This window comes from Eleginops maclovinus, chromosome 10 (assembly GCF_036324505.1).
Source record: "Eleginops maclovinus isolate JMC-PN-2008 ecotype Puerto Natales chromosome 10, JC_Emac_rtc_rv5, whole genome shotgun sequence".
NCBI lineage: Eukaryota > Metazoa > Chordata > Actinopteri > Perciformes > Eleginopidae > Eleginops > Eleginops maclovinus.
Genome location: NC_086358.1, coordinates 5,737,793 through 5,761,663, shown reverse-complemented (window position 1 = coordinate 5,761,663; position 23,871 = coordinate 5,737,793). Strand labels below are relative to the sequence as shown.

General features: G+C 41.5%; 4 protein-coding genes across 9 annotated transcripts; 2 read left to right on the top strand and 2 right to left on the bottom strand.

Annotated features, from left to right (window-relative positions):
- Positions 1-461: 461 nt before the first annotated feature.
- On the bottom strand, positions 462-5,763 carry si:dkey-220f10.4 (tubby protein homolog). Of its 3 annotated transcripts, XM_063892648.1 has the most exons (14): positions 5,748-5,763; positions 5,560-5,659; positions 5,129-5,191; positions 3,840-3,999; positions 3,485-3,715; positions 3,269-3,397; positions 3,034-3,189; positions 2,796-2,953; positions 2,519-2,680; positions 2,257-2,369; positions 1,524-1,638; positions 1,334-1,432; positions 1,082-1,253; positions 462-972 (listed from the first exon to the last, which is right to left on the bottom strand). In XM_063892648.1, the coding sequence occupies exons 3-14, from the start codon at positions 5,168-5,170 to the stop codon at positions 839-841; spliced, it is 1,671 nt and encodes a 556-aa protein (XP_063748718.1). In that variant the 5' UTR covers positions 5,171-5,191; positions 5,560-5,659; positions 5,748-5,763; the 3' UTR covers positions 462-838. The 3 variants fall into 3 exon arrangements, with proteins under 3 accessions (XP_063748718.1, XP_063748717.1, XP_063748719.1); XM_063892647.1 differs by having other exon boundaries at positions 5,560-5,757; XM_063892649.1 differs by having other exon boundaries at positions 5,129-5,172; positions 5,560-5,754.
- Positions 5,764-6,401: 638 nt separating this feature from the next.
- Positions 6,402-9,875, top strand: cfap119 (cilia and flagella associated protein 119). Of its 3 annotated transcripts, none has more exons than XM_063892749.1 (9): positions 6,403-6,562; positions 6,703-6,728; positions 6,828-6,888; positions 6,995-7,158; positions 7,260-7,330; positions 7,556-7,672; positions 7,754-7,832; positions 7,974-8,039; positions 8,122-9,875. In XM_063892749.1, exons 3-9 carry the CDS (start codon positions 6,845-6,847, stop codon positions 8,277-8,279), a joined length of 699 nt encoding a protein of 232 aa, XP_063748819.1. In that variant the 5' UTR covers positions 6,403-6,562; positions 6,703-6,728; positions 6,828-6,844; the 3' UTR covers positions 8,280-9,875. The 3 variants fall into 3 exon arrangements, with proteins under 3 accessions (XP_063748817.1, XP_063748819.1, XP_063748818.1); XM_063892748.1 differs by having other exon boundaries at positions 6,409-6,562; positions 6,823-6,888; XM_063892747.1 differs by having other exon boundaries at positions 6,402-6,562; positions 6,703-6,888.
- phkg2 (phosphorylase kinase, gamma 2 (testis)) lies at positions 8,304-11,683 on the bottom strand. Its single transcript, XM_063892738.1, has 10 exons — positions 11,457-11,683; positions 11,084-11,195; positions 10,811-10,986; positions 10,655-10,709; positions 10,477-10,542; positions 10,218-10,381; positions 10,040-10,130; positions 9,758-9,911; positions 9,400-9,525; positions 8,304-9,309 (listed from the first exon to the last, which is right to left on the bottom strand). Exons 2-10 carry the CDS (start codon positions 11,176-11,178, stop codon positions 9,064-9,066), a joined length of 1,173 nt encoding a protein of 390 aa, XP_063748808.1. The 5' UTR covers positions 11,179-11,195; positions 11,457-11,683; the 3' UTR covers positions 8,304-9,063.
- Positions 11,684-11,904: 221 nt separating this feature from the next.
- Positions 11,905-23,292, top strand: rnf40 (ring finger protein 40). Of its 2 annotated transcripts, none has more exons than XM_063892734.1 (20): positions 11,905-11,959; positions 12,453-12,601; positions 12,730-12,897; positions 13,142-13,445; positions 14,157-14,357; positions 14,525-14,646; positions 14,751-14,897; positions 15,665-15,736; positions 15,878-15,997; positions 16,154-16,333; positions 16,543-16,678; positions 17,297-17,418; positions 17,526-17,791; positions 17,927-18,044; positions 18,131-18,280; positions 20,556-20,765; positions 20,860-20,985; positions 21,699-21,839; positions 22,147-22,248; positions 22,591-23,292. In XM_063892734.1, exons 2-20 carry the CDS (start codon positions 12,464-12,466, stop codon positions 22,765-22,767), a joined length of 3,000 nt encoding a protein of 999 aa, XP_063748804.1. In that variant the 5' UTR covers positions 11,905-11,959; positions 12,453-12,463; the 3' UTR covers positions 22,768-23,292. The 2 variants fall into 2 exon arrangements, with proteins under 2 accessions (XP_063748804.1, XP_063748803.1); XM_063892733.1 differs by having other exon boundaries at positions 20,553-20,765.
- The last annotated feature ends 579 nt before the right edge of the window (positions 23,293-23,871 follow it).

The following is a 23,871-nucleotide window of genomic DNA, read 5'->3' as shown; positions in this document are numbered from 1 at the left end:
TGAGATTTTGCTATCCAAAAATATCTGTGCACGTATGATCTCTTTACTACACCACAGAGAATAAGAGGGGGGCTTATTTTTATTTGTGGAAACCTAAATGACATGTGAACCAGGGTGAACGGTGTCTGAAACATGCTGCAGATCAGCAGTGAAGTTATTATGAGAGGAACATGTTTGTGTCTTCACATTGCGCAAGAGCAATAAACCCTGGTTAGTTAGCTTTATCTGAACCCTGTTGCTTTATCGCCGCATCTGATATGTGTGTTTTTGGTAATTTGATAAGAGTGTCCTTCATTTCGATAAAGACTAAATATGATAGCAAACATTCATAGATGTGACCGTTGGCTGGAAAAACCCATCTGATCGGACTGAATATCCACAGAAGGCTTTTGAAAATATCCACTGATCATTTTAAAAGGAGTAAACACTTACTGATTAAAAACAGTCATAGAGATGAAAACCTTGTGATACCATCATTTAATATTTCGTAGTCTTTAAACTGTTGTCCTCAATACTTTAAGTCCTTTACACAGCTGGCAAATATAAAAAGAAAAACAAGTCAATTACATTAAAATACTTACATAATTGTGTTGTATTGTATCTTCCATATAAAATCTGCTGTAAAATAATACTGGACCTTTATAACAAGTCTCTGAAGTCTAAGTCTGTGGCAGGCTTTTCATATTTCGTGATTACGAGATGTTAGAAAGCACCAGAAAACTAAACAATAAAAAGGTCCCTGTGCAAACTGATTGGGTGTCCTTGTGATTTAAACTGTACGTTTCTTTCGACAGTAGATCAGGGATCTTGTTAAGCACTTGAGGCACACCAGTGAGGCTCACTCACAGGCCAGTTTACCATCGAAGGAAGACAGCGTGATGGCAAAGGCTTGCAGGGCACACATGGGGAAGCTGTAATCCATGGAGAAGACGTCCTCTGCTACGCGGCCAAACTGCATCACGATGTAATCCTCTGGAAAACCCAGCGGCAGGGGGGCAGGGAGAGATCACCATGAAGTTAAGAATAAATTCAAGACAGCCATTTCCCTCGTGGTTGATTATAGAACAAGGAGACGTCTTACCGTTGTCAGGGTGGACGATCTGGAAGTTTTTGACCGAGGCCTGGGTGACACGACCGTGGAAGTTAAGCACAAACGACTGAGACTGCTCGTTCCAGCTCGGGCATTTATTCACCAGTGTGACCAGACTTTCTGTGTTGCTGTTTGCGTGGCGTGCCAGAAGAGTATCAGATTCCTATAATAATGAGACAACAGTTCAGCTCCTTTTTCACACTTCAGAGGTTTTAAACTGATTTACATGCTCTTCAAACGTACATGTTTCGGACGAATGGACACTCTTTCATCGTTCTCCAACATGCCTGGGATGATCACTGTCATTTTCCTGGGACCCTTAAACCCCAGCACGTTCGTCTCCTGGAACGTGACAGACAATCGTATTACAGGTTTTATCTTCTCATATGCTTTGAGGCATCATAGGGTGATATAGAGTTCATTTTACACTCACATAGCAGATTGCTGCCAGCTCTTGCCGCACTGATTCAGACTCTTTGACAAACGGCTTTTTCTCTGGGTTTTCACCTCCATCATAGACTGTGAACTTTGTACCCAGAATATTGGACCTGAAACAAATGAGTCCAATCAAAAGCAAGATCTGAAATCATCATAGAGGTATTTCAGCTGCAAGATAGTAATCCATCAAGGGACCCTCTTAAAGTGCTCGAGAAGACATGATGCGCACTTTCCCAATTTCATTTCGACATTTTGCATACTGAAAAAACATTATATTTGTAATAGTAACTTTTCTTCTTTATGGTCCATTCCTGCAATATGATTGGATTCTGACAGATAGCCACAACTCAAGGAAGAATTCCAATAATGTGAAATAAATTTGGAAATGGTCTAATTTACTCCTGCGAAGAGACCTTGTGTTGACACGTCATAGCATAGAAAAATCACAAGCTTTGGCCTTGGGGAAAGTAAGAAGGATTTTCAAGTCAAAATGCTGAAGTAACAGTAAAGTCACAACTCTAGCTGATGGAGTTGATGTCGATTTGTAAGTCTTTTTTTTATTTTGTCGAGTCTAAAGTCCTCTTAGATGTGTCTCAAGTCTGATTAAGGCCCAGGGTTGAGACTCAAGTGTTAGGCATAATGTCACTGGAACCCTACATTTTATCAAAAGAGGTTTTGAAAAGGGTTTACAGGAATAGAAGATATTGCAAAACGTTTTTTTGGAGTACCTTAGTTTTCCTATGTAGCAGTTTGTGTCTCTGGACAGATTTACTGGGTCCGTGGTGATGAGATAATTGGATGTTTTGCTCTTCTTCCTTTTTCTGCCTGCCAATAGAAACACCTGGATGATAGAAGAATTAAAAGCACATTCATTGTAGAGAAGACAATTAGCCTGGATAGAAACCTGACAGAACATAAAACAGGATAACATCATTTGAACTGAAATCAATGTGCACAATGTTTGGGTTCAAGTTGAGTAGAAATGCCAACCCTATTGCCATCCTCCTTCTCCATGTGGAGGTAGTACGTCGGATATATTCCCTTCTCCATGCCTCTCCGGTCCCTGGTGACCCTACACTGGATGGTGGCATCCCTGGGGGCCGGACGCAAAGCAAACTTCTCGAGGTCTTTCACTGAAATTGGAGATGATGACTGAAATGAGAATAAGTGGGAGAATGATGTTACTTTCATTATGCTTTTTGTGACTAATAAAATGTGCCTAATTCTCTTCTGGCAACACTAAACCGTTTCATTTGTAATGTCTCACTCTTTCATTGGATTCACTGTTTGATGATGAACCCTTTCTGTAGTTGGAGTTAAGGGAACCGAGACCTGGCGTCGTCTTCTCGGCTTTCTTTTTCTTTGTCTCCCTTTTCTCCTTCTTGATTTCCTCGTCTTTGCTCTCGTCACTTATTTGGCACCTGGCTGTAGAGATGACCCTTTCATTACAACAGATTTATGGTATTGTTGATTATGATATGCAACAAAGCCAGATTGTCGCTCACTTGTGTCGAGTTGTTTTTTCCTCTTAGGCGATTGAGTGGCAGCCCCGTCCGCCTCTTCGGCTTCAGCTTCACTTTCATTGCTTTTATTCTTCTTTGGACTCGCCACATCCACCACTGGCTCTGTGTCTTTGCTCGACGCCTCCTGCAAGTGCTTCTCTGCAAAGTAGGTGACACTGAAATGTTGTAAAAGTATTTTGCATAGAGTGTAGATATGTGAATTAAAAATAGAACTCACTTTTTCGCTCCTGTTTGGTTGTCTTGGTTGTCTTCTGTGGGTCTTCAGATTCGTTCCCTTTCTCTTTCTTCTTGGTTTTTTTCTCCTTTTTCTCCTTCTCTTTGTCGTTTCCCTCCTCCTGGTCGATCTCTGGTTCAAGCAAAGTAATAAAAGTACGACAGCATATCAAACAAAGACATCCCACTAGAATAAAAATTCTGCTTTGAATTTTCTTACGTTTGGCTTTTTCTTTTTTCACGTCTTTCTTCTTTGTCTTTTTCCCCTCGGTCTGAGCATTATTCTCGACCTCACACTTCACGTCAGGCTCTTTGTCAATCTCCAAGTTCATTTTTTGGGGAGTAATAGGAATCTCTGAAGGCACCTCATCAAACTTCATAGTTGCTGTTGTGTTGTCTTCACCTAACGTGATCTCATCCAGTGGGTTATCATGGGCGTGTTCAACTTGATCTCCAGGGGGGGAAAAAAACAAACATGGATTTAATATCATTCAAAAGACTGGACATAATTGCACTTTACATTGACCTTTGAATTAAACTAAATGTAGTGGCATACAAGTTATTGTCATACTAACCACTGAGGGAAGTGTTGCTTAGGGATTGGCTGATCAGCAGAGGTGTTTCATCGGAGCACACGGTTTTGAGCTTTTGTTTCTTTTGGCGAGCATCCCGATTGGCTACAACCATTTGAGAGTCAGCTCTCTTCTTTTGCTGCTTTTTCATCAAAAGGGCTCGCTGTGGGAGAACCAAGTATTAGACTTCATTCAAATTGTCAATTCAACCTATATGTGGGGATAAAACTACAGAGAAACTTGTGGTTCTCTTTATGAGCACTGATGTCTTATTGTTGCATAATTTCAATAGGAGATTCAACTCCCCTTTTTTAAAGTACATGTTGTTGTTTGGATAGTAAAGCAGTTAGAGTCCAGATAGGGCATTTCTTTAGATTTGAATGTTCTAATGCTTTGTTATTGAATATGAGTCGACAGACATAAGATAAACCATGGGTATTAAGAGGGTTATATATTTGCTTATGTTAATAGAGAATTCTCCATAGTTTTTTTTAGCTAGTGTGTGCATACTTCCTGATGGAAATGCAGAACATGCACTACAGGAAGCATTGCTTTAGTGCATGTTCCCAACTGCATGCATGTCATTGTGCAAATCTTTGTTATATAATGACAATAATTCAACCTTGACCGATGATCTTTGACAGAATAAAGCATCATATTCTATTATTTAACCAAGGAAATAACCAGGTGACATTTTTGAATTTTATCAGGGCTAATTCCTATCATTACTTTTTTTTATATCTTGGTTTTCTGATTCTATTTAATTCTGGATAGCAAATTGTCCATGTAACTACTATAACCATGCCTGTGCATCATAGTTACTGTTTACTACTATTTTACTTGGTTACTACAGCTATTATTATAGTTATAATTAGTACTTCTATCACTGATTAACTGCTGATCCCCCTTGTATAAGATATTTATGTTGAAGCTACTCTCCTGGATATAAGCCAGCAGTCACAAGACTGTGACTTAAACTTAAGCAGCAGGTGGTCCTGACAGGTAGCCATGATCACAGGCTTTATTCACTTTGTTTTAACCACATGTAAGCTAATTGGACATAAATAAGTCCCATTTTATCAACTGTCGACATGGACTACAATAATTATATTTAACCTCTATTTCTTTTATTAAGGAACAGAGCTAAACATCCGCTCTAACAACCTAAAAGTAACAACTCTTTCATTTGGATTCCGCTTCTTGTACAGTTTTAAACAAAGCAAAACATGTGTGTGTTATTTAATGTGTAGAAGTCATCAAATACAGTACTTGAATTATCTTCGTTTCTTTACCTGGTTGTCGAGCTTCTGTTGTCGTATATCAGGGTCCTCCATGTCTGAGGGGATGAATCACTGCTATTTACAAAACAGTAGATAATTGAGGATACTTAAAGAGAGGCTTTCACATCCAGCATTAAAAGTGAAATGTAAGAAATGCTTCTGTTTCCAAAACAAGGGAGCAATTAAATGTGTTGTTTAATTGTGGCACCCTGTCCACCTGCGTGTAGCAGAAGGCAAAGTGGATTAAAGAGGGATAATGTTCTTAAACTGCACTGCGCAGCTCAGTCAGTGTCGGGCAAAAAGTACCAGGGGCAAGGCAAGCTATCCAGGACTGCTCTTTTGTGGGTTTTAAGGCGTAAACGTGACACAGGTGAAACAGGAAGGGAAAGTGACCACCTGCCCATGTCACTATTTAATACAAGTCATTCACATGCATCACTTACCCGGGCGTAAACAGTCAAACAGGAAGGCAAATCAGTCACCGCCAACTGCTAGTCAACACTCCCGAGTCTCTCCCAAACGTGCCCCATTGTGTTCTACCGTCTGAAGGAAATATAATCACATTGTGGGACATTAAAATCACCTTAAACATCAAAAAATATACAACAAAAAAACCCAAACAGAAACAGACCGTGGGCTATAAGCCGAACAGGCAGGTTTATCTCGTTGCCATGGATACGTCTGTCACGCAGCAGCGATGGTGTGCGTTGAGAATTAAACAACAAACAAATCCATGTTTAAAAAATACCAACAACATTGTTTATGTCTTTATAATTCATTGACATTTTAGGTTTTCAGCGTTTGCACTTGTTTCATTTTGTATTTCATGACTCATGTGGATCCTCTTTATATTCAGTATCGCCATGAACTCATTTTAATCATTCATATTATTATTACAATTGGTAGATGTAGGCTTATTATCATTTGCTAAATTCGTATTCATGGATTTCATGTATTAAGAGACTTTGTTGATGCTGATAAAACATTTTTTTTAATAGAAGGCCTTATATAGACCTAGCATCATGCTAGTATTTAATGTAATGACTTGATTTTGGACAAAATAAAGATCAGTATGAATAAATAAATACAAAACAGTGGATATTTCAGCTCATCTTTTTCCTCCATGACATTTTTTAGTTTCAGTATTTATTTAAAAACTCTATTTATATGTTTATAATTCCTTATTTTAATTGAATAAAAAGCCATTCGATTTATTTTCAGGGTTTCTGTACGGAGCGCTAAACCGGAAAAGAAAAAGGGTTGCTAGGATACAACCTTCCAAACAGGAAATGATCCCGCAAACTATTTTTATTTTTGTTGTCAGTTACAGTGGGAATTGAGAGAATCAGTTTAATCTTATTTCGTTTTTTTTTTCAGCTGTCAACTTCTGCAGTTTGCTCGATTTATAATTAGGCTTAAGAAATAAAAATGGATGCCATAACAAGGGTAAGAACTTCGCTTGATTCACAAACGCTACCGGTTGCTACTTAACTGCCTGCTCGTTTATTTTCTCTTATAATTCATATTATAGCTATAAGAGGTTTTCTCTTATATATAACCTTGTGATGCGTTATTTTTTCCTGTAGGCCCTGAAACCTAAATTGATGCTATGGTGAGAGGTGTCCCCAGATTATATTCATTCTCATTGGTTGCTGCTTTATGGCCTGCAAATGTCTACCCAAAATCCATTCCCTGTGTGTTTTCAGGACAGATGTAAACTACCATGAGATGGAGGAAATTGACAAAATGCAGTCCATTCCTGATCTGGAGAGGTTTGTGCCACCTGTTTATAACCAGAAACCACATCTGTCCATTCAGACACAATAACACTGACAGCGTTGAGGTTTTTTTTTTCACACTTCTTCTCCTGTGTGACAGTGCTTTAGGCAGGGTGTTTGGAGTCGATCTCCCTGAACCAAAAAGAGGAGTTCTGCTGGAGTTGTATGTGCAGACGGTGCTGTTTTGCAGAGAATGCAACTTCAAAAAGGAACAAACATCTGCTCTCTTGTCCATCATCAAGTCCATTCATGAGGCTAATATAGGTGAAAGAAGTCATGTTATTATAATCAATGCAGTGTTTCATATAACTCATTACATGTTCCTTAACTTTAAATGGGATGTGTTTGAAACTCCTTTCTTGCAGAAACTTCACTCAACAACATAGAGCAGTGTTTCAAATACTGCAAGGAGCTACTTCTCTGCCACTCAGTCAGGGTGTGTACAACTCATAAACGATTTTACTCAGTAGAGCTGCAACAATACACTTTAAGACTCTAAATCACATTAAGGTTGAAATCCTTTGTTTTTGGACTGACAAAATGAAAGAGCTACTGGGATAGACATTTCACTATTTCTTTATGTTAAAAAAAGAAAGACATTGTTTGAGACCACGGATTTCCATATATGCAATATTCAATTTGAATGTTTTCCCCACTACAGCGACCTCCCTTCAGTATCGACCTCTTTAACTCTGAGGAGGTGACCTTTATCTTAAACTACATCTATACCGGCTATGTGAGACACTACAAACTCTACAGATATATCTTCACCCCACAGGTAACAATCAAACACAGATAGTATTACTTTTTTTAAATAATACTTTATATTATAATACTTCTACTTATCATTTTTGAACAGCTAAAACTTGACTTGTCTTTGACTTACTCTGGGATCCCAGTCCAAGATGAACCTGCTATGGTGGATTCCTCCGCTCCAGGTAATAAATACATTGGTGTTGGCAGGTATAGTGGCACAAAGCCTTTTTTTATATTGTTTCACTTTGAAAACAGAATATTCTTGATACTGAAGAGAACTTTGCAACAGATGTATTAACTTACTGATATTCTTCCCGCACCAGATGTTGAGAATGTAATGGAAAAGGAAACAGAAGCATCCAGTGAAGAGCCGGAGGGAGCCAGCCTAGGTAGTAGTAATCAAGAGTTTTTCTAAAAAGCAATACGCACCCAAAATGTCGTTTTCTAACTGCTTCATTTCATTCCTTTCAGGTTCACAATCAGAACTGAAGACACTTATAGAGAGAGAGGTCAGAGAGCAGATGACGCTTGTGTCTGGACAACTCGATCAGCGAATGAAGGATATTGCAGAGAAGCACAAGAACACACCGGATTCTCCACAGCCCAACCAGAAGGCCAAAAAACAATGAATTAGGAACACAAATTAGGACAACTTGAGCTTAGGATGAGTTTTATTGTCAATAAATCCTTTTTTGTTTATATACAGTACATATATATCTGCATTTTTACAAGTACATTTCTCAGGCAGGCACTTTCTGGAAAAGTGCTACTTATTAAACTGCAGAATAAACAGAGTTTGTAACATGGTTGTTTAGGTTCAATAGGAAATACACTCACAATAGTCTTCACAGTTAGTTGAAGTGGGTTTCCTATGAAGGAATGTCTGCATGCATGACAGTATATCTACCAAAAACATTCCAAATACTGTACTTGAATGTTAATCATGTCTTCTGGTACTGCTTTGTAACACTTGAGTACCAGTAAATCTGAACCTTGTTGTGTCTATGTAAGTATTATCTAAATAGTAAACCATAGCGCTTTGAAACACATTCTCTCCTCAGTATAACAGACGATCAACAGGTCAAATCCTAAGTACACATAATGCAGTCCTATGTCATATTTGATTAAAATCATTGTGCAATGTGTCCTAAACTGCAAAGTGGTACTGCGAGCAGAATGACCTGACAGGAAGAGTTTCAAACAGCCACGAACTCGGATCAAAACGCAGATAGGATAAGATGTGCGTGCTTATCTTGAACTCTGAAAACCACGGTGCAAGGCATAAAAACACCCTGGCCCCCTGAGCACCTCATATTGAAATCAAACACAGTAATTCAACAAGACAAACACTGACATGAGTACATGCAAATGTTTAAATAAAAATCACTGTGGTTTGGCTTGAGGTTGACCTGTTTATGGTTCGAAGTCCTCCAGGCCCAGCAGCAGGATCTTAGCTGTGTTCTGAAAGAGGGCAGCTCGGTTCTGCTGCTCCCCTTTCTTCACCCAGTGCCCGTAGATGCGGAAGGCGCAGCCGTCGATGAGTTTGCGCACACCGCGGAGCGAGTAGGGATCTCGGGCTAGCACCTCCCGAGTCAGCGGGCGAGTCCTGCGGTAACGGCTGTACATCCTGATACAGGCCAACACGCTGACTATATACACCTGAAGAAGCAGGAAAGCAGAGCAGGTGAGAGTGGAGAGTATTAGAATGATGTATTACTTTAAAAAAGCCAAGTTGATGCTGGGACTCACCCTAAATGTCTTTCTGGGACTGAAGAGTCGCACTTTCTCCTTCTGGTACAGTCTGAAGAAGGGATGTGATAAGGCTTGCTCAGAGGTGAGACGGACAGCAGGGTCCACTACCAGCAGCCTGGATATCTGAGCAGCACAAGCAAAGTGATTGAAGACAGGACTAGTGTGAAGCTGTAGAGGTTACTAGCAAAACAACCAAATTAAAGCTTTATGTTTTAACCTTAACATTTGCTCCAAATAAAGAACAATCACATCCTGTTTTGCTGAGTAATTGTTTAATCTTACGTGATATCTGGGTGAAACTAAAGAAGAATATTACAAACATTCACATGGTATGATAAAACTTCGCTCAGCTTACCAGATCCTTCACATTGTCCGACCTGTCGTCCCACTCAGGGGAGCTGAACTGATAACGACCCTCCATGATCATCCTCAGCATCAGCATCTGCTTGCGATGCCAGAACGGCGGTGATCCAGCCAGTAAGGTAAAAAGAATCACGCCACATGCCCAGCTGTTTGATAAATACATAAAACCCATGAATTAGAGATATTTTTTAGGTTAACAGCTAGGATACTTCTTTGGGAATTTATAGGGATTCAAATACTGCTGAGTAATGTGATGAACAAAAGGAATGCTTACAGATCGACCTCTTTGCCATAGCCTGGGTGCATTTCATCCATGGAACATTTCAGTATTTCAGGAGCCAAATAGCCAGGTGTACCACAAAGCTCTAATTAAAATAAAAGAGAACATTATCATTTTAACCTCTCTGCACAAATAGATCATTAGATATACGTTTCATTTTATACCGCAGTACCTCTAAGCTTCTCTCCAGGTTGTAGCTGCACAGAGAAACCAAAGTCAGACAGTTTGATGTGTCCCTGATCATCCAGGAGAATGTTCTCAGGTTTAAGGTCCCGGTGGACGATGTTGAGGGAGTGGAGGTACTGCACGGCCTCCAGCAGAGCTCGCATCATACTCCTGTAGAGCCAATCATAGATTTTACATTAACACTTTTTCATTTTTCACAGAAAATTAAATTGATTGCACATTAATCAGTCGAAGCCTGAGCTCACCTGGTTTCCTTCTCATTCAAAGTCACTTTTTCTGTGAGGTAGTCAAACAGCTCTCCTCGCCTCATGCTGTAAATGAAAACACAACCAGGATTAATACCATCCTGAAATGTTTCGCGATTATGCATTTATATTTTAGGGTAGGAATAGTAAAAGCAATTGCATTTGATGTAATACTCACAGGTCAAACACCAAAAATATGAAGGTTGTAGACTCATAGCAATCAATGAGAGTGACTAGAGGGAATCAACAAAAAAAAATTAAAGGTTTCAACACATTTCAATCGAAGGAAAATTAAGGTGTGCTGCATTTCAGGAAGAGCAGAATTCCAACCCACTTATTGAGGAATGTCCTTTCACCATGTTGAGGACTTGGATCTCCTTCAGTGTGGAGGTTTTCACCTCCTCCAGCTGCTGGATTGTCATCTTCTCAGCTGTTATCTCAATAATCTTCACTGCCAGCTCCTGACCCCCATGTCTGTGCATACACCTGCGCACCACACTGCTCACACCCCTGAGATAACATTGACACAGAATGCAGCATAAATGTTTTGATTTATTATTCCTATGGAAAACTGAGATCACATTTCAGGTTTTTTTGCTGCACTTACCTTCCAATCACCTCTTTAGGGTCATATTTCTGGTAAAACTCCTTGGCCCCCACCCAGTCTGGTAATTCATCTCCAAGAGTGATGTCTTTAGTCATGGTGACAGAATGTGAATCTTTAAAAACAACAAACTGTTAAGTCACATGTGTCACTGTGTAACATTGCGGTATGATCAGTCTAATAACAGGAACTACTGACAAGGAAGTGTTTTTATTAGCTTTAGTTTAATTCAAGTTAGAAGAGTTTTATTCGGTTTGGTTGCTACATATCGATTCTCTACACGGTACTGTTTAAAATATGGGTTTGATTTGTTAGCTGTGTGTTTGTTGGCCTTGCTGCAGCAGCAGGTTCACTGACCGTACAGGAAGCTACTCACCAAGAATGCAATGTCACAACAAGAGTGAGCGGGAGACGGCGAAAAAAGGAATCTGTATTTTAAAGTGCCATCACAGCCCAAGGAATCTATCGTGAAGCCATAACTGTGTGCGATTGAGCGGCGACAAATTCAAAGTGAGCTACCGGTTATGTCAACAACAACCGTCAGCTACCCTTAGCACTGTTTACATTCTAGTCTCATTCCTCGAAACAGCTAGCAGCCTGTTTTTACACAATGTGGCAGCGGTGCCCCCTTGTGGCCGGAGTGAAGATTGCAGCTCGGTTTATTACAAATAATAACAAAATAATTAGTTTGTTTTGGCATTACACAAAAGTCCACTTAGATATATATCATCGCAAAATGCCATACTCTTTTAATGTATATGTTATTTTTTTGTGATTTACTTTTCTTAACATAAAAATTTTTAGCGGAAGTACAATGTCGTCATTTCCTGTAGTTTGGCTGGATGCACTGAGTTACATTTTCAGTCGCTCCGTGTGCAGGTTTGTAACGTTAATATTTGTCAGAAATGTTGTTTATACATTTACTTGCGTGTGTGGTTTCCTTTCAGAACATGATATAGATGTAATGATGATCCCTAAATGAAAATCGCGACCCCCAGTCATTAAATATTCAGGACAAAGAGCGCCGTTTAGCTTACTAAGGTTTCGGAGAAAGATAGCATTAGCATAGCTAGCGTTTACGAGCCTGCTAACGTTCGTTAATCCGATAACAATTGCGAAATTGAGAATAGTTGGTACTTTTTCAAGCAGGAGTTTATACAATACCAGTCAGCATAATCAATAAGACACACATATGTTAACATTAGCACCAGAAGAACACTATTTGGAGCCGGTTACAATCAGTGGCCCTTAGCTTGTAATGCAGGGCTAACGCTGTAGCTAGCTGTCATCAAATGAATGAGTTCCATATTTACAAACTAATCTGTAGTTTCTTTAAGCTTTACCAACGCAAATATTGTTTGATCTCTTGCAGGGGAAGGAAAGATGTCAGGTGCCGGGGGAGGAAAACGTCCCTCAGGAGGGGACAGCCCCCCTGCCCCACCTGAGAAGAAGAGCAAAAAGGAGGAGAAGACCACAACCACTCTTATAGAGCCCATACGCATAGCAGGAGTGTCGTCTACGGTCAGTCGTTTGGTGTTTACATGTCCCCTGTTAACACTTACTTCTTAATGTATATTTTATATTTTGTCAGCAAACACTAATCAGCATTAATGACATTGCTCACTGTTTTTTGTATTGTTTCCGTGCAGGAGGAAATGGACATGAAGGTCCTCCAGTTCAAGAATAAGAAGCTATGCGAGCGTTTGGAGCAGAGACAAACGATGGAGGACGAGTTGCGAGAGAAAATTGAGAAGCTGGAGAAGAGACAGGCCACAGATGACACCACCCTGCTGATTGTCAACCGCTACTGGTCGCAGGTAACCCTTCACATTTAATTACATTGTTTTAACCAGATTATACCCAATGTGCAGCTTAAACTGTTGATGTAAACACAAGGTAAGTGGGGACTCATTTAGTCAAAACATTTTATAGAACGGTCTTTCCATCCCTAACCCTTAGTTAACATGATCTTTCAAATAAAAAAAGCACTGTATTATAATTTGTACAGAAATAAACCCAAGGTAATGCTTTTTTTTTTATATTCGTGTTTCTGATTTGCAGTTGGACGAAAATGTGCAAGTTCTGCGGAAACGTATCGAGCCAGGCACTCCATTGTCATCAACCCCTGCCCCACCTGCACCCCCTCTCCCTGAACCAACACCAATGGAGGAAGATGGTGTCAATCTGGCCTCACCAACTTGTACTGTTCCTCCACCTCCTCTACCAGCGAGTCCAAATGGGGGGGAGCTGGCAGAAAAGCAGGACGAGCATCAGGAAGAGCGGCTGGAAGGGCAGAAGCAGCCCCCTCTTCCCACTGGGTCAGAAGATTTGACCCCCAAGGAGCCGCCACAGGACTCAACAACAGGTAAGATGATCTCTGGAAAGTCTCCATCACTTACTTCAATAATGGACTGCTATAATCTTAGCATATAAAATGTTTTCTGAACTTTTTCTATATTAGAATGTGGGTGAAACTGTTTACATGGGTATGATTCCACATTAGATTTCAATATCAGTTCCCCTCAGTATTCCACATACCCCCTTTTACTGTTACATTGCTACTTTTGTTGGCAGTTGTTGTTAACTTTGTTCAACTTTTGCAAAAACATCTCAAACCAATAATGTTATTGCTTTTGGTAAAGTGCCACGGTAGATGTAAATGTAGGAGCATGTTTGTTCTGCAAAATACCATTAAAACGTATTGATAGTCATTTATTTCTAAGTGATTAGAGGTGTATTTACTCAGAGACAACACCTGTTAATAAAGGATCAGTATTATTTAAAATGGAAGTCTGTCCCTAACCCTAAATATTTTTTTACCTATTTCTCCAACTTACTTTCTTAGATTGTTTATGTTCGCACCACCTGGCAATAAACTTGATTCTGAATAAGATGCAGATGTAAAGTCGGCAATCATTTTGTCTTTGCTTCCCGGCTTTGTGCTGCTCTGTCAATGTCATGAAAACTTGCAAAACAATTCAACTGTCAAGTCAACACTTATTTTTGTATCATTAGATAATCAGCTTTTTTAATTTTAACTAGCTTTTTACCATACCACCTTTTTTTTAATGACCAGATGCATCGTCGCCCCCTCCTCCTCTAAGTGACAACGCTAAGGGCTTCCTGGTTACATTGGAGCACAGCAGCGAGGAGGAGCTCAGCCTGCACCTCCAAGATCGCATGCAGTTCAGCAAGGAAGCCATCGCCTGTTTGGTCTGCGTCTTTGACAGACTACACAGCCGCATCGACAGCATGTGCAAGCAGGTCCAGGCTGCAGGTAACTGTGGAAATAAGCTGATTACTGATCGTTCATATGTGATAAGCAACTGACACACAAATGCAAGTGAAGAACATCTGCAGTATGATTTGTCTGTAGTGAGTTGTTCATAAATAATTGTGTGCTCCACCCTTATTTGACACAACTGTATTGATCTTTATTTTCAGCATGTGATGACGATAGCCAGTCCGACATCATCAATGAAAACCACACTCTGCTGGATGAAAACACTCGACTGCGAGACCTGGCCATTCTGCTGCAGGGCCGACACCACAAGATGTCCATGGAGGTACAATGTCCTTGCCTCTGTTTGTTGTAGTTTGTAAAACGTGTTTGTGTGTATGCAACCATTGCTTCAACACAGCCGTTTTCACGTCTTTGTCTTTATTGCAGTACAACGAGTTAGTGGACAAGGTGACAAGCTCTGAGACCAAGGTGTCTGAGATGGAGACGACGGTGGAGGACCTGCAGTGGGACATCGAGAAACTCCGCAATAGGGAACAGAAGCTCAACAAACATCTGGCAGAAGCCATGGAGCAGGTGCGTGAAATTAAAATTGTCTGATGGCAACTTGCAGGCTTTGTTTATGCTTAATTTTATCCATTTAGGTTTGGAAAATATGCTTGAACTGCTTTATATTTAAAATCTGGTGTTTCATCTGCACATCCCAACGTCATTTTTGTCTCTTGTCTTCTGGCGTCGTAAACCAGGCACGTAGGGAACCAAAGCTAGTTAAGAATTAAGTTATCCCAATAGAAACATACATTCAGAGTTAAAATGAGCCGTTGGTTCAAAAGACACGCACTGTATGAACTGCTATGGATACAAAATATTTCTGTAGACTACATTTTTCATTTGCAGTTATACTATTTAGATGTGATACAAAGGCTTTGAAAATCTGTACAGTTTACATTTTGTTTCTTCGAAAAAGGGCTTCAATTTTAATATGAACTTGCCTACTATATTGTGTGTGTGTGTGTGTGTGTGTGTGTGTGTGTGTGTGTGTGTGTGTGTGTGTGTGTGTGTGTGTGTGTGTGTGTGTGTTATTTTTGTCTATTGACGAGGCGTATTTTTTCAGTGATAGGCTCTAAGCATGAATGTGTGTTAAGCCAGCTGCTCTTATTGATGCATGTCTAGCTGGCCATGCGTGCATTGATGAAATTGTATTGTCTTGCATTAGACATCTGAGCATTAGAAGAATAAGCATTGTACGCGGGGTGTCATACGATGTGTTGCACCTGTTTACTGTCGTGTGGTTTTTCTACACTGTTTGTTCTTCACTTATGTTTTGCATTTTCTGTCTACAGCTGAAGTCCGGATACAGCACCGGCAGCTCAGGAGGAATCTCTGGAGGCCAGATTACTCTGAACATTCAGAAGGTGAACTTTCATAAAAAGCTATATCTTGCAAATAAATTGGACATTTTAGTTTTTCTTGGCACATAACTTGCTTCCCTTCTCAGACGCCGGTGTTTTTATGTATACTGCAGTATCTAAAACGCCTTTTTCTTTCAATGTAAGTTTGAGAGTCTCAACGCAGAGTTGGAACACAACGCGGAGTTGGCGAATAGCCGCATGGCAGAGCTGGAGAAACTGCAGGCGGAGCTGCAGGAGGCAGTGAGGGAGAGTGAGAAGCTCAAGGTAAAGATCTAATCTCTGGTTGAGAACACTACATGTGATTGTCACACACCCATTCCCTATTCATTCTTTGAATCTGTGGCTGAAACTGTATTTTTTGGCCAATGCAGTGCGGTTAAAGACTTTTCTATGCTTCACTGTCATCACCTGATTTTTCAGATGGATTTGCGGAATATTCCAGAAGACGTTGTGAAGGAGACTGTCGAGTACAAATGTCTGCAGTCGCAGTTCTCCCTGCTGTACAACGAGTCCCTGGGGGTGAAAACCCAGCTGGATGAAGCACGCGCCCTCCTGCTCACCGCCAAGAACGCCCACCTCCGACAGATCGAGCACATGGAGGTAACCTTCATCCATCAGAGCTGATCTCTTAAAATATACATAGCTCACTAGAGAAAAATGTAAAAGATACGTTCTTCACTGCGTCTTGGCTTTGGCCCAGTGTTGCTATCAGTCTTTACTGTTTTCCTGGCCCTAGCAACCTAAAACTCACAGTGTTTATTATTACCAATGCTTGGCAACATTGTCAACTACTCTTTCCAACCTTTCAGAGTGATGAGCTGTCCCTTCAGAAGAAGCTGCGCACTGAGGTTATCCAGCTAGAGGACACCCTGGCCCAGGTGCGCAAGGAATACGAGATGCTGCGGATCGAGTTTGAGCAGAACCTGGCAGCCAACGAGCAAGCAGGTACCTTCCCAAAATCACCCTCGCATCTATCAACACTGGGAGGAAATCATACCAGTATGTGCATGTTAAGAGATGCATTAAGCACTAGGACCTTCAAGCTGTTGGTTAGGGTCATTTCAGAATGATACTCAAAGTGAAAATGACACTGGGACAGTTCACTTTCCTCTAATTTGAGTGCAATTTATCAATAAAGACTCTTTTTGTTTGAGTGTAAGATATTTGAAGTTGAAATGTCTGCCTTCCCTTGAATATCACTGATGTAGTTGTGCAAAGCAACAACAACAACAACAATGTAAATCATGACCCTGTTACTGAAGATGATCCAAACATCCTGTGGTTGGCTGTTTTTAGTTTGAAATATAGTATTCCTCTAAACTACACCTCTGAAACAGCATCCCCACGCAGAGGCGTAGTCGTCCCATTTAGCGACACACAGAAGAACACAGGATATATGTATCTGAGATCTGTGTGTGAACTCATTATTAGTGTGTTTATTACATCATCACCTTCCTGTTCATCTCAAGAGTAGATCTTCATCGTTTACAGCCCCATAAAACGGGGAATGACTCAAACCCAGACCACAGGTTGACTGTTCTCTGTGTGTCTCTGCTCTCTCAGGGCCAATCAACAGAGAGATGCGGCATTTGATCAGCAGCCTTCAGAACCACAACTTGCAGCTGAAGGGTGACGTGCAGCGCTACAAGAGGAAGCTGCGGGAAACCCAGATGGAGATCAACAAGGTAGATGCCCTCAATAACGGGCAAAGGTTGTTTGTATTCGATGGGGTCAAAAGGGGTGCATTCCAGCTAACCTTTGTCCTTTCATTCATCTTTTGCTTCGTCCACAGATGCGTTGTCAAAGTGGCGACACGGGGGTTCTGATCCTCGAGGAGACGGCGGCTGACAGCGTCGACGTGAAGAAAGAGGACGATGAGGACCAGGAGGAAGAGGAGGAGAGGAGGAAGGAGCTGGAGAGGCAGCGGGCCCGGGAGAGAGAGAGGGAAAGGGAGGCCGAGCGAGAGCGGGAAAGGGAGCGGGAGAGAGAGAGGCAGCGCAGCGACGAGCTGAAGAGGAAGGACTCGGACACGCTGAAGATGCTCAGAGTAGAACTCAAGTAAATCCTCCTTCTGCTCCTCACACTATATTATATTTGTATCGCAGTCTTTGCTCATTTTTTACCTGCAACAATTTTAAGTGTGTGCACTCAACTCACTGCACTGACATCTTTCTGTCTCCTTTAACTCACCAGGAAAGCTCAGGAGTCCCAGAAAGAGATGAAGCTTTTGTTGGACATGTACAAATCAGCCCCAAAAGAGCAGAGGGACAAAGTGCAGCTCATGGCGGCTGAACGTAAATCTAAAGCTGAGGTTTGTCGTTAGGTGTCTTTATCTCGCACTTGTGCTCGCTTCTTTGTCTGCACCTTATTCCGTAACTCCTCTCTCTACCTGTCCAGGTGGATGAGCTGAGGATGCGGGTGCGAGAGCTGGAGGAGCGGGAGAGGAAGGAGAGCAAGAAGCTGGCGGATGAAGATGCCCTCAGGAAGATCCGAGTGGCGGAGGAGACCATTGAGCATCTGCAGAAGAAACTGGCTGCAACTAAACAGGTACGCGTATTTTTATCTCTTAAACATATCAGAGCAAGGGAATGGAGACTCTGAGCATGGCTGAGAATGTGCGTACTTCTACGTAAAACACTTCTGTTCGAACAATTGGAATGACTCAGCAACATAATTGTCATCATGCCATCAAAACTCCCTCTTGTCAGCTTTTACCTAACAGTATGTTGCTGCAGTTAATCCACGTATGCCTTGTTTTCTACACTTCGTAGCTAATAGTCATGTACAAAAGCTGTCGAGCCGCAAATCCTTTTCAGACAACAATGAAATGACACATTAAGCATAAGATTTGAACCTTTGGGGCAGCACCAGATATGAAAATAAAAGAGCAGCCAGCTGTGCTCAGAATTAAAGTAGTGCAATGAGTTTCACATTTGACTAAGGCAGAGGTTCTCCTAATCTTAGACGAGAGAAGAGGAATTGAAAGCTGAAGCTCTGGCCTAAAAATGTTAAACTGATCAGCTGGTGAACTCGGTGCTAGCCTTATTATTTATTGCTTAAGAGAAAAGGACCTTGTTTCTTTTTGGTCTGCAGTTTAATATAAATATGTCAGCACTCGTAGGCTGAATGACAGGCGGCAGCGTTGTTGGAAAAAGGAAACCCATTTTGGTTTGTCTTTAGAGAAACCTCTGTCAAACGTATTCTCATAAATACAAAGATCGACTGTAATCACAGTCTTGTTGTCTTATGTTTGTGTCTTAAGTGTCTTTCGACTGACATTTAATATCCGCAGAATAAATCCCTTTGTGGATTTAATTTCTACTTTTATTTATTATCTATTTGTTACTTTTTGTGATCTGGGATTAATCCATTTACACTGACATGGTCTGAACCTGCTGCGCGAGAGGACAATCATGTCGAATTTATTCTAAACACAATCATTTGGGTGGGGTGAAAAATGATCTTTTGGATAAGCCCCCCAGATAAGTTCAAAGAACGTAAAACATTATCAGGCCTGAGCTCACTTTCTTGGCTCTGCTGCTGCACATGTTGGTACGCTCTCATTGATTGTCATTAGTACATTGGAAAACTATGCAGATAAGAGAGCATGGGAGGGAAAATGAATACCATGACCGGCGAGGTTCAAATGTTGATGAAATAAAGTCATCGTAATTCTAAAAGTTGAGTTGCGTCGATAGAGGATACGCCCATGTTAAATAATGCGATACTTTCTCAATAATATTCATTCAACTTTTGACCTGAGTGCTACCCTGAAGATGAGCTTATCAGGCAGTATGAATCATATTATCCTGAGGTTTGTTTTAAACAGTCTTGAGTTGCAATGAACAGGGAACGCTGCTGCAAAGCTAACAACTTCACTTAAACCAACAAAAAAAACACCGGACGCTTTTCTGTTTCCCCCTGAGACCGTAATTAAATCAGAAACAGGAAATTGCACCAACGCGTAATGACCGCCTTTTAAGTCATTTAACATTTTATGAGCATTAAAAATACAGATGTTTAGATCTGAAAGCCCCCCCCAGTGTGAAGTGATTCTGATGTGTTAGCTTTTCTACTTTTTTCTTTGTCACTGTTTTAGATTTAAAGTCCAACGGCTTCGGACTCCCATGTATTTGATTTGTTTTCCTCATTTTCTGGCTGCCGCGTTTTTAATTTGAAAGATTGCCAAAGCTATCCAATAAACAAACTATTCATGAAATCACTACAGGACTTTTGTTTGTGGGTCCCAGTTGGGTTGTTAAGGGGGGCAATGTGAACCAAGATGAAGTTCATGCAGTGCATCACTGAAAACAACCCGGGTGTGATTGCATCTCCAGAAACATAGTCGTAAATAGGCAAAGTAAGGTGTTATTCAATTGATAACATCTGGTGATAAAACAATGAAAGACTCAAGTTGAACAGCTTTGCATGTCTTGTCTTTTTTTCATGCAAAAATCTACCAGATAATTATTATTTGTTATGGATTCACAAAAGCGTGAATCTCCTCTCCTGTTTTATTCCTCGAAAAATAGGAAAAGTAGAGGCTGGTTTTTCATTTCTCATTTGTTAAACAAATATATATAAATGGCATTTTATTTTGTACATATGCGTTCGGTTTAGTTAAATGAAGTGGTGTCTACAGAGCATTATCTGGAAATAAGCTTCCAGAATATGAGCTAAAAGCACAACACATCCGTTATATGAATGACTACAGGTGGTTATAAAGTCAAGCCCCTCTGGTTTTTAAGCCTGAGTCCTGAGGCAGCATGACTGTCTGTCTCGGCGTTGTTTTTGATCCCTGACACCTCTGTCTCTCGAGGAGGAGGAAGCCCTGCTGAGTGAGATGGATGTTACAGGCCAGGCCTTCGAGGACATGCAGGAGCAGAACAGCCGCTTGTTGCAACAGCTTCGAGAGAAAGACGACGCCAACTTCAAGCTGATGAGCGAGCGAATCAAATCCAACCAGATCTACAAGCTGCTGAAAGAGGAGAAGGAGGAGCTGGCTGACCAAGTTCTCACATTCAAAACCCAGGTGACGTGTAACTGCTGGTCCTGGAGACGCAGCGTTGATAGATTTCATTGTGTCGAAGCACTGGAGTGTTAACCTTTTTGCTGTGCCTCTGCAGGTGGATGCACAGCTGCTGGTTGTGCAGAAACTCGAGGAGAAAGAGGGCGTCCTGCAGAGCACACTCGCCGCTCTGGAGAAGGAGCTGACGGTCCGGACACAAGCACTAGAACTCAACAAGAGGAAGGTGAGAAAAGAGATGCCATCAATCATTTTTTTCAGCTCTTTTTTAAGGTTTGCTAATCACCTGTATGGTTTGATTGCTGCCAGATGTCTACATTTAGAGTATCTGGAGGTCGTACACGGAGGTGTGTTCAGGTGCTTGGAAAAAGATCAAGACTTGCTTCCACAAAACATTAAAAGCTTTAACGAGCTACACTGCTAGCCTGTTAAACCCTCCGGATTCTCACGCTTTCCCCAAAGAGTAAAGTGTGTACTTGTGGGATTTATTTCTGGTAGTTTCTAACATTGCCCGAGTACCTGTCAGGACACAAATGTTTCCTGGGGCAATGTGAATGAGGTCATCTAGGTTCTGCTACTAATGTGAAATGTTCCTAATTAGGAACAACCACAGCAGTAAGATTAAACAGAGCATGAACACACAAAAGCTTAATTTAACTGAAACCATTGGTTGCCTGGAAGCTATGAAGAGGACCTGAAAGTGTATATGGTATGCTGTGGAAAGCCGTCGTCAGGGCTGGAAAATCTGCAGGGAATAGGATGAAACATGCAAAACTAATAGTGCCTTTGTTTAAGTTGGGACATGACTAAATGGAAGTTGAAGATGCAGAATGCCAAGTTTTATCCAGGCTTACTGTACTTCCACCACATTACAGCACAGGAATTTCATTAGGTTTTTTTTTTTTTTATTGACTGTGTCCGGTTCCTTCTCTGCTGCAGGCGGTGGAGGCTGCCCAGCTGGCAGAGGACCTGAAGGTGCAGCTGGAACACACGCAGGCCAAGCTAAAGGAGATCCAGGTCTCTGTGGCTGAGAACCGCACCGCCCGGGAGAGGGAGAGCTCCAACCTGAAGAGAGCACAGGTATTAGGTGTTGCAGCGACGAATCGCTCCAAAACTTTTTCCGATCCCTCCCTAGATTACTCCTTTAGTTCGCAACACGAGTCTATTGAACGACTTCTCTTTCTAGGAAGATCTGTTGAGGCTAAGGCGAAACGTCGAGCTGTTCTCTCCTGTCCTTTGCCATGTTAATCCACCTCTTTTTTGGGCCCACGTTTAATGGATTGATAACTCAGAGCTGCAGTGCTACATGTGACTGACGATCTGTCCCTAAATTACTCCTGAAGATCCCAACATGAGTCTATGAAATAACTCCTCTGATGCGTTACAGGAGGATCTGTCGAGGCTGAGGCGGAAGCTGGAGAAGCAGAAGAAGGTGGAGGTGTACTCTGACGCTGATGAGATCCTGCAGGAGGAGATCAACCAGTACAAGGTCAGGAATTTAGCCGGTTTTTTTAACGCAGAGAAATGTAGGGCTTTTGTGAAATATGTAAGTGGTGAGGGATTTATAAAAAAAGGTTTCTGGCACAGGCTGCACCATACTTAAACAGCCTAGTGAGAGCAATGTGCTGTAATGCTAATAACTACACTTTGTGTAATTTGCCTGATTGGCTGCTTTTCCTCGGTAAGGCTAAAGAGTGAGCTCCACAGCATCGCTACGGTCTCTGGATATCATGCAGCTCACTTGTTACACCCTAAAGTGTGAGCTGTGTTGTAAAATGGATGGAGGTAATAACAGTGTTGGCCCATATGTAACGCATTTATCTGTCTCCAGGCCAAGCTGCGCTGCCCCTGCTGCAACACACGAGACAAGGAGACGGTGCTCACCAAGTGTTTCCACGTGTTCTGCTACGAATGTCTGAAGATGCGTTACGACACCCGGCAGAGGAAGTGCCCCAAGTGCAACTGCGCCTTCGGGGCCAACGACTTTCACCGAATCTACATCACCTAGCTCCCCGAGAGGCCGAGGAGCGAGAAGGGAGAACTGTAGACAGAACCAAAGGGGAGAGACGAATAGAGAAAAAGACAAAATAACTGAAGATGTATTCAAAGAGGTGGACATTTTGGGGATATCGGATGTGTGTCCCCCCCTTTTTAATCTCTCTTTGGAAAGACTTGTTTTACGGCATCATTGCCATTTGGTGACCAAACAGATAGTGACACATCTGACTGAGATTGTTGTGCTGTAGTTAATAAACACAGTTGTTTGTGCACAGTGATATTCTTACATGTCGAGTTGCTCTGCACTGTTTATCCTGTCCTTGCCATGTTTAAACAGCCTCTTTTTTTATCAAACTGGGCCCACTTTTAAATATTTCTTTTTTTTGTTTAATGTATTGATAACTTGGAACTGCAGAGGTACATCTGACTGACGCATTTCTATTCATTGTTTTGTCCTGCTGGTTTATGAAAATCCTGTGAAATCAGTGAAGCTGCAATTTCAAAATTAAAAGAAGCCGTGCTTTACAGACCCGAGGCCTGCATGTGTAGGACTAAATATGTTTCTAATACGTCAGGTAAGACAGCCAAGGTTGTGTAACTTCCCTGCTTAGGCTATAGTATTAACAATGCCTGAGAGACGTCAGCCAGTTTGGCGACCCGTCAGCACATACAGCAGTGTTTGAATCACCTTGGGCAAGGTCCTCTGTGTGTGTGTTCATCATGTTGCCATGGTTCCCGTTGGAGAGTTTGACACAACATCTGCAGCTTATAGTGCCTCATTACAGATGAAATCACTGCAATGGAAATTCGGCTCATATGGGTGTCCTTAGTGGGCTGCGCTGCTCCAGGTCCTGCTTTGCTAAAGGTTAGCCGTGACAGAAAAGTACAAAAACATCTGCTTAACAACATGCCTCGTACCTAATTGCGCCAATGAAACCCTGTTCCCTCTTTTCGGATGATTTGAACTATTTACTGGGAGGTGGGTTAGCGTCTGTTAGACGTTAGCTCTTGTGGGAAAGGCAGTTCGCACCATGTAGCACAAGCATAAAAAGTTCCAGGCTGTGGAGAAAAAAAAAGTTTATCGGGCTTTTGGGAGCAGTTGAGTAAGACTTCT

Bases quoted from the DNA above. Each gene is read 5' to 3' on its own strand.
- si:dkey-220f10.4 (XM_063892648.1), bottom strand. From the start codon at position 5,170: ATGGAGGACCCTGATATACGACAACAGAAGCTCGACAACCAG. The intron at 2,954-3,033 runs GTGAGCGACAAT...TCATCTCTACAG, and splicing joins GAAAAAACAACTCGACACAA to CCAGGTGCCAAATAAGTGAC. The intron at 2,681-2,795 runs GTGAGACATTAC...TTCTCATTTCAG, and splicing joins ACAGTGAATCCAATGAAAGA to TCATCATCTCCAATTTCAGT.
- cfap119 (XM_063892747.1), top strand. From the start codon at position 6,776: ATGGCCTGCAAATGTCTACCCAAAATCCATTCCCTGTGTGTTTTCAGG. The intron at 7,159-7,259 runs GTGAAAGAAGTC...CCTTTCTTGCAG, and splicing joins CATTCATGAGGCTAATATAG to AAACTTCACTCAACAACATA. The intron at 7,673-7,753 runs GTAACAATCAAA...ATTTTTGAACAG, and splicing joins GATATATCTTCACCCCACAG to CTAAAACTTGACTTGTCTTT.
- phkg2 (XM_063892738.1), bottom strand. From the start codon at position 11,178: ATGACTAAAGACATCACTCTTGGAGATGAATTACCAGACTGGGTGGGG. The intron at 10,543-10,654 runs GTGAGTATTACA...TTTCATTTACAG, and splicing joins ATATTTTTGGTGTTTGACCT to CATGAGGCGAGGAGAGCTGT. The intron at 9,526-9,757 runs GTAAGCTGAGCG...TGTGCTGCTCAG, and splicing joins CGGACAATGTGAAGGATCTG to ATATCCAGGCTGCTGGTAGT.
- rnf40 (XM_063892733.1), top strand. From the start codon at position 12,464: ATGTCAGGTGCCGGGGGAGGAAAACGTCCCTCAGGAGGGGACAGCCCC. The intron at 14,358-14,524 runs GTAACTGTGGAA...CTTTATTTTCAG, and splicing joins CAAGCAGGTCCAGGCTGCAG to CATGTGATGACGATAGCCAG. The intron at 14,898-15,664 runs GTGCGTGAAATT...TTCTGTCTACAG, and splicing joins TGGCAGAAGCCATGGAGCAG to CTGAAGTCCGGATACAGCAC.